Source organism: Phyllostomus hastatus, unplaced genomic scaffold (genome assembly GCF_019186645.2).
Source record: "Phyllostomus hastatus isolate PE091 unplaced genomic scaffold, TTU_PhHast_1.1 phas_scaffold_182, whole genome shotgun sequence".
Lineage (NCBI taxonomy): Eukaryota > Metazoa > Chordata > Mammalia > Chiroptera > Phyllostomidae > Phyllostomus > Phyllostomus hastatus.
In genome coordinates, this window is record NW_025334013.1 from 5,955,039 (window position 1) to 5,971,046 (window position 16,008).

At 68.5% G+C, this 16,008-nt stretch overlaps 1 protein-coding gene across 5 annotated transcripts in view; it reads right to left on the reverse strand.

Moving 5' to 3' along the window:
• Positions 1–16,008, reverse strand: part of CASZ1 (castor zinc finger 1) — a 148,018-nt gene that overhangs the window by 26,749 nt on the left and 105,261 nt on the right. For all 5 annotated transcript variants that reach the window (XM_045858532.1, XM_045858533.1, XM_045858531.1 and 2 more), the window contains one exon: positions 570–1,058. In XM_045858532.1, coding sequence (XP_045714488.1) covers positions 570–1,058 — 489 coding nt within the window. The remainder of the gene's footprint in view (positions 1–569; positions 1,059–16,008) is intronic.

Below are 16,008 nucleotides of genomic sequence, written 5' to 3' on the forward strand. Positions count from 1 at the left end.
GTGCCCGGGGTGGGAGGGGCAAGGGGATGTTCGGGCCGGGCCACCCTGTGGCCCTGTGCCCGGCCCGAGCGGTCCTGCGGGGACAGCTGGGCTCCCTGCGGAGGCGGAGGAGGAGGTGGCGGTGGGCAGAGAGGCGGCGGGAGGGCGGGAGGCCAGGCCTGCCCTTGGGGGGCACTCAGAGACGGACGGCGGGCAGCCAGCCCCAGACGCTCGCCCGGCTCTGCGTCCTCCCACAGGCCCCTCCCACACGCGGGTGCGGCTGTCTGCCCACACACTGTCCCTCCGTCCGTCCATCCGCCTACCTGTGCACCCACTGCCCCTCTCCCCGCATCTGCTGCTTCCTGAAGACCCACTGTGTGTCGGGCTTCACCCCCACCCCCGCCCACCTCGTCTCCCCGATCTAGGCATCGGCGTGGCCCCGGCCCACCCTCCCCAGGGGTCCGCCTGGGTCCGGACGAGGTGCCACAGGAGTGCGTGTGGGAGGCGGGCGTGCCCCGTGGACACACCACTCCGTCCCCGCTGGGCCTGCCCGCCGGGTCACGTCCCGCCGGGGGGCTTCCGACACCCACCTGACGCCTGCTTGGCGCTGGGGCCGCCGTCGTCCTTGGAGGCCGCCCGGTCCGCGTCCTTCGCCGCCGCCGCGCCGCCGTCCTTGGGGGGCTCCTCGCCGTGGTCCTCCTCGTCGCTGCAGCCCCGCGGCTGCACCATGTAGACGCCCTCGGGCGGCAGCTCCAGGCCCTCGCGGGCGGCCCGCCCCAGCACGGGCGCGGGCGCCGGCTCCTCGCTGTACTCCCCGTTCACCCACTTCTCGATCACCGCCCGCCTCTTGTCTTCCTCGCTGCGGGGGGCCCGGGCCGCCCCCGGCTCGGCGCCACCGCGCTCTTTGTCCTGGGGCCGCCGGGGGCTGCCCTCGGCGTGGGCGCCGGCCTCTGCCCCTTTCTCCACCACCACCTGGCGGCTCAGCTTGGCGCAGATGGCGTTGAGTTTCAGGCCGCCCTTGCGCTTGGCCGCCATCGCGGGCTTGCCTGTGGGCGGGTCGGGGCCCCGGGTGCCTTCAGCTGCGGAGACGGAGAGAGGGGTCAGAGAGGCCGCAGCGGGGCGGAGGCTGGGCCCCCACGTCCCCCACGCCCAAGGTCTTCCCAGTCTAGACTCCGGCACGCTGCCTGGAGACTGCCCGCCAGGCGCACACTGGAACCCCTCGCTGGGCTGTGAGCTCCTCGGGTGGGGCGGGGGCCAAGCTCCCCCATCGCTCCGTCCCAGGGCCCGGCACCCAGCCGGGCGCACTAGCCGGTTGGAGGGGTGTTTTGAGAATGAGTGGACGGATGGATACAGGACTCGCCAAACACGAGGAGCGGCCTTCTCCCCAGCGCCTGGCTCCTGGAAGCACCACTACGCTGGTGTGGCCCCAGTCGCCCACTTGGAGAGGCAGGCCCCAGCCAGGGCGGAGGGGGCCGCAGGGTCAGCAGTGGGCTGTGGGGCAAAGCTGGCAGGTGACAGCAGCCAGACGCCGCCCCCCGGCCTGCTGGCAGCAGTGAGCCAACCTCCGGCCTCGCCGTCCCAGCAGCACTCGGAGGCTGCTGCTCTGCCCGGCCCCGCCCGCTCCCTGGGCCCCGCCCAACTCCGACCTCTGCTCCCCGGAGGGCCAGAAGGCCTCCTGGTCCGAGGCCTTCCTTGCCAGGGTCCTCTTGGGCCCTCGCGGGCCCTGCCCTGTCACCTCCCCGTGTCCAGGCCCCAGGCAGGGTGGTCCGAGGGCAACTGCATCCCTGCCAGAGGCCCCGGCTCTGCCATCTCCGCCTGCAGCCCCGCGGGCCCCGCCGGGCCAGGGAGGCCCACGTCCCAGCCCCGAGAGGCTGCAGTCGCTGCACCTAATCCCTGAGCACGACAGCCCAGCGCAGATGCCCCCCGCTCTGCCCGAGGGCTAGCTGTGTCCCTCAGGGCCTCTGAGCGTGCAGCCTGGGACCTGCCGCACGGGCCAAGGAGGACACACACACACACACGTGCAGGTGTGCACGGGGGCATCTGCCCGCCTGCCCGTCCACCTGTCCCTCCACCTGCCGAGGGAGCCACTCCTGCTGTGCGTGCGTCCCTGGGGCAGCGCCGGGGCGGGGTGGCGGCCACGACACGCACACGCCGACGCACACCGACCATGCGATGAGACGGGAGCCCCGCGGAGCTTCCCGACGACGTCGGCACCCCCTCACGGCCCCCCCGCCCCCCGAGCTGGCCGGGTGGGCGGGCCCCGGTCTCCACGTGGGTCGAAGGGCTCCGTGAGCAGAGGTGCTCTGCCCCCCGGTCCGTGGTTCGAGGAGGCTTCGCCGTAGTAACACACCGACACGCGAAGTCCCCCCACGCCTGGAAGCCCACCCAGGGGCACAGCCAGACGGGGGCGGGGGGCCGCACCTGTGCCCGCCCACGGCAGACTTGGCTCGCACACACGGACGTTGTCCCCTGACCCGGACAAAGCTGGGCGACCCCGGCTCCTTCCCCGGAAGCCAGCTCCATGGACGGCCTCACCTGGCCCAGGGGGGACTCCGTGACCCCAGCCCAGCCCGGGGTCAGGAAGGGTCGGCTCGCCTCACTCCAGTCCCCCCAGTCCTGGGGCCCTGCCTCCGGGGCCCCACCCTCGCCCGAGCCGGATGCCCACTCTGCCCACGTGTGTCCGCATCCCCGAGTCTGCGTGGCCCACACCCAGGTCTTCAAGCGCCGGCGTGGGCTCCTCCTGGACGCTCAGGGACGGGCCCCTGATCACACACCTCACCCAACCTCCAGGCCGGCCGCCAGGCGCCGTGACACCGAGTCCCCTCCAGCTGGCCTGCGGAGAGCAGAGCGGGCCTCACCTGGTCCCCTTTGTCCCCTTGCCCCGGTGGGGAAGGGAAGGGTGGGCGTGGGGAAGCCTGCTCTATTTTTACTGGGAGGTAAGCAGCCAAGTGTGTATGGCAGACGGCAAGTGAATCTATAAATATTTATCCTGGGGAAGAGGGAAGCAGAAGCTCCCAGGGCCGCACTTGCTGCTGGTGACACCCCCTCCCCGGGCCCCCCACCCATCCTGGAGCCTCCGGGCACTCGGCACCCCCCCCCCCGCCCGCCTGCCCGGCCCACCCTCTCCGATCTCGGCCGTGTGCCTGGCCTGGTCCCTCCTGGGCCCCCACCAGCTGCAATGCAGCTGTGCACCCGGGGCCCACCCCCAGCCCGCAGGCCCCTTTGCTCCCCCTCCACCCCCTCCACCTGCCCTCCAGCTGCGGCTCTGCCCCAGGCCACCTGCCTTCCAGATGTTGCCCTCCCTCTGACTCTACTACGGGTCCCCGCGGCGGGGGCGGGGGCGGCGTGGGGGCCCGGGGCGCGGGGCAGAAGGCGGAGGGTGGCCTTCCTCGGTAAGTGGGAACTCGGGCTAGGCTGGGGCGGCCGACGGGTGGGGGGGCGGGGGGCGTCCGAGCTGAGGGCCAAGTTGCCCGCCCACCACCCACCCCGTGGGGCCTTTCTCCCCCCACCTGGTGCAGCAGGGCCCGGGGACCCGCACACTACCCCCCTGCGGCCTGACCCCAGGCTCCCGTCCGTGTAAACACTGCCCGACTTTCTTCCCTAAAATATAAACGCCGTGGCCGGGCCTCAATGGGAGGAAGCCATCCGTCCCCGGCCCTGTCACCGCCCCTTTCATCTCTTTCCCACCGCCAGCCTGCCCGCGGCTCTATTTACACTGGACACTTCCTCTGGGAACAATACTGCCCAGGAGGCCGGCCTGGGCTGGAGGGCGGGAGGCGGGGGTGTGGGGGGACTCCCGCGCTGCTTACCCAGGGACGGGCGCCCCCCTGAGGTGAGGGGCAGGCAGCTGGGGGGGCCTGGCCAGGCCTGGGAACAGCAGCGGGGCCAGCGCCCGCACACAGGGCCTTGCGGGGGGGCTCGCTGGGCTCCCCCCGCTCTGGCCCAGCAGCTCAGGGACGGCTGAGGGAGCCCGGGAGGTGGCGGCGGCACCATGGGTCGGGCCTGGCCCTGGGGTCCGACAGGTGTGAGTTCCCAGCCTGGCTCGGCCCCTTGCTAGCCCCAGGCCTGGGCGCGCTTTCTCCCCGTGACAGGGCTGTAAGGCGAGAGGGTGCCTGTCTGCGCCAAGCACAGGGCCTGGCGAGGGCCCGGGGAAAGGCAGCGGAGTCCCAGGAGGGGGTCGGCAGGCCAGTGTGGTGCCACACCTGGGTCCCGGATCCTGAGGCCAGGGAGTCTCACCTGGCCGGAGGAGGGAGGAGGCAGGGGGGAGAGGAAAGAGGGCCCGGCTGGGGGTGGTGTATGCAGGCCGCCCTCTCGGTCACCGGGGGCCCCTCCCCGGCTCCCCAGGTCTGACCCTCCCTCCCAGGGCTCCGACCCAATGAGCCCCCCGCAGGCGGCTCTGGTCCCCGACTGAGCGGATCCTGCTCAGGGTGGGAACGGGGTGCCCCTCCCCACGCCCTGTCTCACGCTGTCAGGAGCCAGCGTGGCAGGTGCTGTCCCTGTCCCATCGGAACGCGGAGGAAGCTGACCCCGGAGCCCGGAGGGTGCCCCAGAGCCGGAGTTCCGGGGGCCAGGGCCCAGCCCGGGGCCGGGGCCACCACGACGTCCCTGCCCCGCGATGGCGGCTCCAGGGTGGGCTGCAGGAAGCCGCAGGCCTCTGTGCCCGTCCCCTCCTTGCCCGCACTCCCCGTTCCCCTAACACGGAGCCCCCTAAAGTGTTAACTGCGACGGGTAAAATGGTGCAGCAGATTGCTACAATAAATAATTTACTGATATTTATAAATATTCAAATCAGCCAGCTTCAGAAACCGAATGAAGGGAGGGTCTCAGGAGAAGGGCCCGTGCTGGCAGGGGTCTCATCTCTCCCTCCAAAGGCTGGGGAAGGCCGGGCTCCTGCCAGCTCCGGGGGGCGGGGGCTCCTGCGGCCGCACCTGGGCCCCTCGCCCCCCGTCTCCGGGGAGGAGATGTTAGGGCTCTCTGAGGGTTCCCCGTCTTCGCCCACTCAGGGTCAGGCCTTCCCCTGCCCCGGGCTCGGGGGACCAAGGCTCCGGCGCCCAGGGCTCAGGTCTGAGATCCGCCGGTCCCGCCCGGCGGAGGGGTGGGCAGGCCGGGGGACCCGTCCCCAGGGGTCCCTGGGAGCACCCCCCCGCCGCCAGTGAGTAATGTGCGGCGAGGCTGGGCAGCCTGTCAGCCACCGGGCTCGGGGTGCTTTATGGGCTCTGCCTGGTGGCTCCGAACTCCCTGGTAGGAAATAAAGTTCTCCCCGCGCGTCCCTTCCAAACATTTCACTCAGTGGAAACGGTGTTTAAGAAAAACGAGCGCATATTTCTTCCTAAGCATGCAGTGTCCCCTTTGGGCAGCCTAATGCCCGCTGTACATCAGCGGGGGGTGAGGCAGGGCCGGGCCCCCGTCCCCGGGGCGCCGGTGGTCCAGGGCCCGCCCACCAGCCTGCTGCCGCCGGGCAGCTCGGGCGGCACGGGCACCGCGGGGTCACTCTGGTGGCGCCCCGGCCCACGGCGCCCAGAGCAACGCGGCGGCCGACCCGTTCCGGGCACCACCCTGGAGCGGAGGATGCGTCTCCTCAGCCATCCCCAGCGTCCCCACGAGGTCCCTGCCCTGTCCTCGAGTCCAGGTGACGAAGCAGGGTCCAGCGAGGTCGGTCACCGCCCAGGGTCTCCCAGGGCTGGTGCGGAGCCGGGTTACTACCGCTGGACCCAGACATCCGAGGTCCCGGTCTGAGATCCCGCCCCCCTCCCCACCTCCCACAGCCTCCCACGCAGGTGGCGGCGATGTCAGAGCCTCCCCTAAGAACTTGACCTTGACAGGCCACAGCTCCAGCGCTGGGTGCCGGGCCTGTGTTCACGGAACACGCCCTCTGAGCCCCCTCCACGGGCCGGGCCGGGGGCCGAGTCCTGGGTCAGGACGTGAGCCGGCGGCCTGCCCTGTCCCTGCAGCACCGAGGGTTCGTCGAGACAAGGGGCAGCCGTTCACGTCACGATGAGCAACGTCACCGCGGTGACAAGCTCAGGTGCCGCAGGAGCGAGGAACATGGGAGGCAGGGAAGGGCTCCCGGCCCCTGTGGCTTCGGTCCCCAGCTCCCCACGAGCTCCCTGGGCCGCCCCACCGTCCCGTGCACCTGTCTCCTGCCCCTAGCACCCAGCCCATCCCCACCCCAACAGCCCCCTCCCCTACCTCCTCCAGCGGCGGCCCCTCCCCCAGACGGGACCTGTCCTCCCCAGGGAGGGTGTCCTTCCCTCTGCGGCCCAATGCCACCCCCACCCCGGAACAGGAGGGTTGCATGCTTCCACGGGCGGGAGGCGGGGTCAGTGCTCCCCAGGGCTCTCTCTCGGTCAGGTCCCCCGGTCCCCAACGGCTCCCAGCCGGGTGGGGGGTGCTGCTGGGCCCTCCTTGGCCCCCTTTGTTTATTTATTTATTATGATTTTTTAGTCCAGTTAAAAGGTTTACTATCCAGACGCGTCTAAGTGGCCTCACTTAGCGTAAGTAACTCTATAAATCAGGGGAACTGTTAGCATCCACCGCACAGGCTGGCTATCAATCTCCCCCAGGTCACAGCCCAACAGGAAGGGGAGAGAGAAAGAGTTGCCACCCAGGGGAGATTTAACACACACACACACGGCGCACACACAGGCCACGCACGCGTGCACACGCCTCTGCGTGTGTGTGGTCACACCAGACGCGCACGTGCACACCCGAGAGCCGCCCGGAAGCCGGCAGTGCCACGTGCGGGCGCCGTGGCGGAGCCCAGGTGTGGCTCCTGCAGCCCCCCCGGGGCAGGGGTCTCCCCAGGGACTGGCTCTCGGTGCCCGAGCTGCCCTGCCCGGGCAAGTGGCTCTGCAGGGCCACGGAGGGAGGGGGGGCTCTGCTCGAGCCCCCGTCCCTCTCCCTCCGTGGCCCTGCCTCTGCCAAGCCCAAAGGGATCACGTTTGCCCAAGGTAAGCACTCGGCGGGGACACAGGAGGTCACCTCGGCGGGGACAGAGGAGGTCACGGAAAGGGACAGGAGGCTGTGGGCTGCAGGCCACCGTGGGAGGTGCGCCGTGGTCCCAGGTGTCCACGCCCACCAGCCCAAGGCCGGGTGCACCCCAGACTCGGCACAGGACCCCACGAGGGCAGCACCGTCCGGAGGAGCAGGCGCCGCTGTGCAGAGAGCTGGAGAGAGCCGAGGGGAGAGGCGGCGCCGGCAGCAGCCCGTCTGCGGGGCAGGGCAGGGCGGGGGGGCCCAGGGCCCGGACGCAGACCCCGCCTCACCCCACAGGGGCCCCGGGCCCGGCAGACCCCGCCGGGAGCCGGAGTTGGGGGCCCCGCCTGGCACCCCTCCTGGGTCCCCCCGGGGCGAAGCGCCCCAGGCCCACCTCCTCTCCCGCCTCGTGCCCCGAGGCCGCCGCCCGCCCGCCCGCCCGCCGCATCTCCCGTGAACTCTATTTCTCTTTCCTCTCGGAAAACAACTGAGCTGTAAATACTGTTTAACCTTCTCTCCCCCTCCCCCCGCCCCCTCCCCTCCGCACTATAAAAACACAAATATGCCATAACTCAGCCGGCCAGGCCGCCCAGCCTCCAACATGCCCCGCGCCCGGGCCTCTCAGGAAGGTCATTACAAACGACTTTCCGATTCACTGCTCCTGAAATAATTTTGTGTATTAAAACCTGAATCTGCACTTTCTGGGGCCGAAAGCCTCGCTTAATGATGGCGGGTGTCCTTGGGACGGACAGTGATCCTTCACTCGCCAGCCGCGCGCCAGCCCCCGCCCGCCCGCCCGCCCGCCCCCTCCCCGGGCCCAATCTGTTTTCAAAGTGTGTCTGTCCTTTATTAAATTGTTTTCTTTTCCACATTATCAGTTGCCATGGAGACCTCATCTCTCGGATTATTTGAATTTCATTATATCTATTGATTTGGGAGCATTTCATCTTTTTTATTGTTTTTCTGTCAATTTTCAAAACGAATAACCATCTAATTTGCGTCAGTGCTGATTATGTTTGTCCCTCAATAGAGGTCGGCAGCTGCGCTGGGGAAACAAATCAATGAAAAACCATCATAAAACTCCCCACTCCGGTCTCCAGGATGTGTGGGTGACATTCCACGCCTGCGAGAGGCACACTCATCAGCTCCAAGTTCGGCGACGACGGCGGCGGTGGCGGCGGCGGCCCCGCTGCACGCCTGCCTCCTCTGGCCTTAATATTTAATTCCGCGATTTGGGGCATTATTAGTGGTGTTTTTATTAGGTGCGCGAGCACGCAAGTGTTCGGTGGTGGGCTGGCTGCGGCGCTCGTTTGTGGGTGAGGCAGGGAAACCCCGAGGAGGGCAGGGCGGCCGGGGTCGGGGGTTCGCCGGGACGGACGTGCGGAGAAGGGGGGAAGCCCCCCCTGGAGGGGGCGGCCCGGGACCGAGGGCCAAGGCCAGGGGCTGGGGAAAGGGGAGCACGCCCAAGCAGGGGCTGGGCGAAGAAGGGGAGGAAAAGGGGGAATTCAAATTGCTTACTTTGTTGGTTTTTTCTAAATAATTTATGCAATTTTAAGCATTTATGTATAAATTTTTTAATAAGCCACCCCGGAGCAGGACGGCCATTAGCATCGCAACGTCCTTCTGCCCAATGGGCTGGCGGAGAGGATCAATTTCTGAGAGTACTTTCCCTTTTTTATGACATGATAAAATGCTTTTAAAGCAACTTACACAAATACGGAATTTTTTTTCTCTCTCTTTTTTTTTTTTCCAGCCCCTCTCCCTTCCCCTAACAGCCTCCTCACCCCCCGGGGAGGGGGTGCATGTGGGCGCGAGCGCACGCTCCCCCGCCGGTGGGGGGGGGGCCCGCGGGGCTGGCAGGGAGGCCGCCCCGGCTCTGACTGGAACTGGCCGCTGTCCTTCTAACAAGGGCATAAACTTTCATTACCCATGCACGCAGTCAAAGACAATTTAGGGAAACGCGTGGCTCGGAAAAGGAAAACCTCAGCGATTCGTGGCCCGCGCGGCTGCCATCTGGGGGGCTCTCGCCTCCAGCACCAGGGCGCCAGGCCCCCCGCACGAACCTCGAACCTCAGGCCCTGGCAGGCGGGGGGCAGGAGGGACCCCAGCGCGAGGCAGCCGCAGAGGGGGAGCGGGGAGCAGACATGCCACCGGGGCGGGGGTCTCTGCCTCGGCCAGAAGGCGGCACCCCGGCGGTGGCAGGGGCCGGGCACCCTTGGCCATGCCCCTCACACCCCTTCGCCGTGTCTGCCGCCGCCCAGCGCTGGCCCAGAGCAGGGGCTGGGCTCTGTGCGTGGATGGACAGACAGAGGGACTGAGCGCAGACGAAGTTGGAAACCAGGCCCAGATGTCCTGAGGTCCCTTCGGGAGACCCACCCCTACAGCAGAAAGGCACCCCCTCCGGCTGTCACTCTGGGATCAGGTCGGGGCAGGAGGGCCTCTGGGTGTGGAGGGTGAGGGTAACCAGAACAAGAGGGCGTGGCCCAGCCACCCTCACCCTGGCCCTGGCCCCAAGGCCCTAGGTCCCTGTGGCAGAGCCAGTCCTTGTGAGAGAAAGAGAACCAGTGGCCCGTGCCCAGTCTTGGGGACAGCCATCACCTCCATGTCCCTTTCACCTTGCAGCCCCCCCTCCTGATGGGGAGCGGGAGGAGGGGCGGGGGGGGGCCCTGCCCAAGGGCTGAGAGGGAGGATCCTGGCTCCTGGGGCCTCCCCCACTGCCACTGAGGACAGCGCCTGGGCCTCGGGGGCCGCACTCAGGCGCCTGGGCCCTGGCTGCTTCCAAGTGACGCACAGCGACACTGAAGCTGGGCCCCCCTCTGAAAGCTCGCCCCTCCCAGGCTTCTGCCCCGGGCCCCAGTGTCCTCGCGTGACGCAGGACGCCGCGGGGATGATGCGGGTGACACGTCTTGCCCACAGCCGTGTAGCGCATGGTGCCTGCCACTCTCCGGGATGGTGGCTGTGAGCAGGGTCCCCGCCTCCGGAGCCGGAAGGGCTGTTTCTGTCCCCGCCCCGCCCCACCCCCTCGGGCTCACACAGTCCGGGAGAGTCCAGCCCCACGGGGCCCCGCCTTTGCCCGGGGGTCCGGCCGCCCTGTGTCCTCTGCTCCCTCCGACTCTCAAACCCCAGCTTTCTCGTCGGGCCCTTGCCTGCCCAGGCCCTCCAGGCCCAAGGACCCTCTCACCCCGGGTCCCCGAGCATCTCTCGGGGGGCACCCTCCTGCGGGCTGAGCCTCACTGTGGGCAGCCCAGGAAGGGGGCACCCCGGTATGGCCGGGCCGCCCCAGGCCTCAGTGGGGACTCGGCTGTGCCTACCCTCCTTGCGTCTCCTGTGCTCAGACCCCCGCCCCCCGCAACTGTCATTAAAATAACAAGTTTCTGTTACAATCTAAACATTCCCACATCGCATAAAGGGTTATATTACACCCGAGTCACTCCCGGGCCCATGTTTGCACAGAAAAGCTCACGGCAGGTCCCCCCTCCTGACGAAGTGACTTATTAAAGTTTAAACAGTAATTAACAGAACAATAAAAATAAAGGGATGTTTGGGGAGTCGTAGCGCACACAGGGTTTTTGGCAGTGCCAGCAGTTTTTCAGTGCCCTGCGCTGGCAGCAAAACGCGACTGCCAAGCCAGGGGGGCCGGAGGACCGGGCCGGCGCCGGGCCAGGGCCGGGCCGGCGAGACTTCGGGCCTGAAGGGCGAGAAACTGAGGCCGGACTGGAGGGAGGGGGCGGGGTCTGGGCGGTGCGTCGGGGGTGCTCTGTGAGGCCACCAGCTGCCCCAGGGATCTGGAGGAGCGGGGTGAGCAGGAGGGTCTGACACCCACGAGAAGGTTGGTGGGGCCAGGGCCCCCCCTGCCCCCCGACCTGGCCCCAGGCCCTTCCGGGAGCCTGGTGCCCCGGCCGCATCCAGCCAAGGCCGGTGCGAACCTGGCCGGGGGAGGTGTCAGGTGTGGGGTGGCATCGTCAGGCCCCGTCTGAACGGCTCCTGGGGCTGGCCCCCCGCCACCCTGGGCTTCCCTCCCAGCCGGCCGGGTGCCTCCCCCGGCTCCTATGGCCGGGCGGCGGCGCAGCGCACACCCGACAGCTCTGCCGAAGCCCCCAGCCTCTGTCTACCTACTGGGCCTGCATGAGGACCCGGGAAAGGCCTTTCTCCCGGAGCGCGGGGGAGACCAGCCCGCCCAGCGGGGCCCCACGCAGAGGGAGGAAGCATCTGGCTAGCTGAGCCCCACTGGTGGGGGCCTCATCTGCAAAGGTGCTCGGGACGCTGGGCCTGGGGGCTTGGCCTGAGGCCAGGACACCCCCCCGGCGGCAGCCCAGCCAGCCACCCTTCTGCCTCCCCTGTCCTCCCTGCCCAGGTTCCCCCTAGAGGCTCAGACGCCAGGCCGGGTGGCTGGGGTGGGGGTGGAGGGTGGCACAGGGCCAGGGAGGAGCCACTGGGAGGAAGGGCTGCTCCTGGAGGGGCCAGCCCGCCTTGGGGGCCGGGGAGGAGGGGCGGCAGGAGCCCATGGCGGCCACAGTGCGTGCGTGTTACCTCCTGCCAGTCGGGTGCTGGACCCCCCGAGTACTGCTGGGCTGGCCTCTCCCTTCTCCTCTCCCTCCCACCCCGCCCCCGGGCCCTGTCTATGCTGCGGGGAGGGGAGGGCGGTGTCCCGTGGTGGTCCTCTGACCTTCCGACCCCCAGAGCCCAGCTTTGCCGCCCTCGCCTGCCCACCGCCCGTGCCTGCCCTTCTCGAAGGAGAGCCATTATCGAGTCCAAGTTCTCTCCTCGCCACGAAGCACTAATTTCCAAAGTGCTTCTTCAGTACAGCGGCCCCAGCTCGAGTTGTTCCCACGAGGCAGAGCGGCGGGTTGAGCTGGGGACACCAGGAGGACCACGGGAGCGCTCTCCACCTTCAGGCCTCCTCCACCTCCCCCTGTGCCGTGGTGCGCCGACCTGCAGGGCCTGCCTGCCGGAGCCTCTGTCCACCCCGGCACCTGCCTCCGGCAGCCTGGACGAGCATCAAGCCCGGGAATGAGCCCCTGGTCCAGGGCAAGCCACCCTTCGGGGTCCCGGGCACCGGCCTGCGTGCTGGTTCCCCCTCGCAGCCTCCTCGCTGACGTGAGCAGCCGCGAGCCAGCCGCGGCGGGGAGAGGCTGGGCTGAGGCCAGAGACGCTTTCTAACCCTGTGCTCCCGAGGTCGGGCTCCTGGGCCGCTGGCGGGCACAAAGGGCAGGGACTCTGGCCCTGGCCGTGTCCCCACGGTGCCTGGGCACGCCACGGCCTCCCATCAAGGCCCCGGCAGACCCAGCCGGCGTGGGGAGTCCAGAGCCCCAAGGACCTCAGTGCCCCCTGGGGTCTGGGAACGAAGGACTTTGCCCGGGAGATGTGAACAGGAACTGTGCCCCCCGCTTCTCGGCCGGGCACAGCTCTTCGGGGCTCTACCCCCCGTCCCCCCGGATGAGTGACTCGTGAGGACGGAGAGGAGGGGCGAGGGAGAGGGGTCAGCACAGTGGAAGGCACCGCTGCCCAAGCCCCGGCTGCTCTGCCCAGGAGCCAGGCTGGGAGGAAGGGCCGGTGCCCACAGCCCCTGGCGGCTGGCGGAAGCCGACAGAGTCGCCCAGCACAAAGCAGATGGGGCTGGGGGCAGGGCGTGGAAGGCACCCTCAGGGTTGGGAGGAGGGCGGGTGGGAGGTGCGGCGGGTCCTCGGAGAGGAGGCCGGGATGGACGCCTTCTCACAGGTACCCGCTACGCTGGGCCACCCGGGAACGGGTGCCCCGTCCTGGTCTGCTGTTTCTAGAACCCCCGACCTTGCCCCCTGGCCCAGGGGCGTGACGAGGAGCTCTGGCAAAGCCGTGATGGCAAACCCCAGGGTGGCAGCCGTGGTGGCAAAGGCTGTGCTGGACGGGCACAGGCCCTGAGAACTGGAAGGGGCCTGAGGCCCGAGAGGCTGAGAGGCTGGTCGGAGGCCCAGACCGCCCACTCCCACGTCGGGACGGGACAGACCCAGAGACCCAAGCCCTACCCTGGGCCCTCTCACGACCAACGGCCACGCATCTGTGTTTAAAGGGGGGCTCTCCGCAGACTCCGCGGACTGCTGCAGGGCCCCCGAACACCACGACGGCTCTCTGCTGGGCGGGCTGCAAGCCCTCCTCCGGCCCACCCGGGCAAGGGCCCCAGCGGGCTCAGAACCAGCACCTCTGGGGTGCAGAGCCTGGAATGCGGGCTCCGCAACTCTCCAAGAAGAGCACGAGCAGCCAGGTGGCTCTCTGCGCTCGGCTCTGCCCACGAGAATGGGTGGGCCAGTGGGCGGGAGGAGAGCGCCAGGGCCCACGGAGGGGCCCTCCCCCAGCAGGGACCTGCGAGGGGTGCCAGGAAGAGGCAGCAGGGCGAGCAGCACTCTGGGATCAGGGGAAGGGCCCGAGAGAGCGAGGACCCCCAGGCAGGCAGCCCCCCGGGGGGGGGGCGGGGAGGACAGTGCGGCCGTGGGCAGGTGGCAGAGCAGGTCACGGATGAGCAGCCAAACCCCCCACCCTACAGCCCATCTCCGCAGTCCCCTTGCTGAGGCCGACGAGGAGGACACGCGGGGACTCGCTGAGGAGTATTTTTAAAGCCGTGGCCCTGGTGGAGGGTTTAGCAGTTGCGGGCCATCTGGAGTGAGGAATTACCGTCACCTCCTTGACCCCGCAGTCCCTAAACCCAAAGCTGGTTACAGCCTGCCCGCGGGGGAGGCAGCAGGTGGGTGGGACGGCGGGGGGGAGGGGGAGGGGGGGCTGTTTCAGGGAGGCACCCACCAGCCCAGGAAGCACCTCCCCTGGCCCTCGGAGGGGGGCCCCGGGGGGCGGGGCCCGCGGAGCCCGGCCCCCTCCGTGCCCACCCGGGCTCCCCCACCCGCTCACTCCCCTGGCCGTGCCGGCTCGCGCAGGGGCCGTCAGGTAAATTAGATCTGAAAGCTGACAATTTCTGACCATATTTCCTTGATTATTTCAAACAAATGCACAGCAGCCGCTGTAAGGAGATTAAAGTGACATAAACGTCCCGGGTGGGAGGGGGGAGGGCAGAGGATTCAGGTCACCCCCATCCGTCCCCCGCCTGACAGACGCTGTATCGCTATCCAATCCAATAAAAAATCCCCCCCTTTTGCTTTAATTAATTTTACAGCTAGCTTGCTTAATTACTTTCAATCAAAATCCTCCTGCCATCGCAAAATTAGAGATGGTTGAGCTCCATTAGCCTAAATTCTTCATTTCCATATAGAAAAGGGGCTGCCTGCACAGCCAGCCCGGGGCCCCTGGCAGGACAGACGCCCGTCTGCCCGCCCGCCGCCCACCAGCCCGCTCCTGGCTTCCGCCCCACGGCAGCCCGGCCTGCCCAGTTCCCCGTTCTCCCCTCCACTGCTCCTGGGCGGAAGGAGTGCAGGTCCGGGAGGGGTCCACGCTGCCCCCAACGCTCCCCACGACGCACAGGGGATTGCGGGGCTGGCCGCAGGCTTGGCCTTTTCGGGGGTCCTGCCTCCTCCCGACTCGGGGGCCTCTGTCGGAGCCCAGCCCGGGGCACCCAGTTGCCCTGGGCCCGCTGCCCTGTGCCCCCTCAGGCCGCAGAGCCAACAGCAGGGCAGGCGCCCGCCCTCCTGGCTTTGGACTTTGGCCCCGTCAGCACAGACCCCAGGGACCAGGGTCTCCCAGGGTCCCCGCTCGGCTGTTTCCCGATGGGTGTCCTCGCTCACTACCAGAGGGACCTGAGGGCCTGCAGTTTCGATGGGGCTGGCAGGCAGTGCGGCTCCCCCCCACCCCGCCCCCCAGACTCTGGCGTTCCCCGGGGCCCCTCCTCGCACCCCCCACGTCCCTGGTTCCCAGCCTGCAACAGCTGCTCCCCCACCCCCGGCCTGGGTCGGGTGGGTGGTGGGCCCTGGCTCTGTCCACATCCGGTGCTCGAACTGGCTCCCTTCTCCTCCCCATCCACCTGCCCGGTCCTCACAGCCCCCAGCCCCGACTCCGGAAGCTCCACTTCAGGTTTTCCATGCTACAGCCCCGAGTGTCACCACAGGGTCCAGCCCAACCTGGGCACCAGCTGATAAAGGATCTGTAACAGGATGTAGGGATTATAGTAAAACCTGGCTCCGGATCTACAGGGGCAGAGGGCCAAGTCTTGTCTCTGGGACTCCCCTCCCTTCCTCTTTCGGCACGCCCCCTCCCTCCCAGCCGCCAAGTGCCTAGGGGGGCTGAGCCTCTGGGCCCTTCGAGGGGTCTTTGCGGGGCTCCGGGCAGTGGCGGACGAGGGCTGGCATGATAGGCCCCGGGCCGAGTCCCGCAGAAAGGCAAGACCAAGGTTGGGGTGGGGAAGGGAAGTTAAGACTAAAGCCTGCCCCAGACCCTTCAAGGGGCAGGAAGCTGACCCAGATCCCCTTCCCGGGGAATTGGTACAGAGCTAGGGTGCCCTGGGCGTGACCTCTGGGCCTGGAGGCTGCCCCATTGCTCCGGCTGGGTGATGCCCGGACGCGAGGCCAGCCCCGGGGTCGGACGAGGAGGCTGAGCCTGCACCTCGGGAGCCGTCTCCCCGGACCCGAGGGCCCACGGGCGGGTCCGCAGGCCCCGGGCTGGTCTTGCTCCCAAGGGTAACTTGAGTGCTCCCGCCCCTGGCCCGGGGGGTGTCTCACAGCACCAGCCAGCACGGCCCCGCTGGCCCTAGAGCAGGGGCGTCAGACTCACTGTCACCAGGGGCCACAGCAGCCGCGCAGTGGCCTTCAGAGGGCCGAATGTCACTTTAGGACTGTGTACACGTAACTGCTCCTTAACCAGGGGCAAGGAGCTCGGCGCTGCCGCTGGGGAGAAACAAGGTGCCGGGGGATAAACCAAGGCGGAGGACCAGACTCGGCCCGCCCGTGGGCCTTGTGTTTGCTGCCTGTGCCCCGGAGACCAAGGAGAGCGGCCTCAGGGGGCAGGGAGCTCAGGTCGGACGGGGAAGCCACAGCCGCAGCAGAGGGGGTCCCGCGCCACCGGGGGGCCCAGCAGGGAGGCGGCTGTGAGTGGCAGGGAGGCCCCCTGGACTCCGGGCCCGGCTGGTGCACCAGGTGGGGC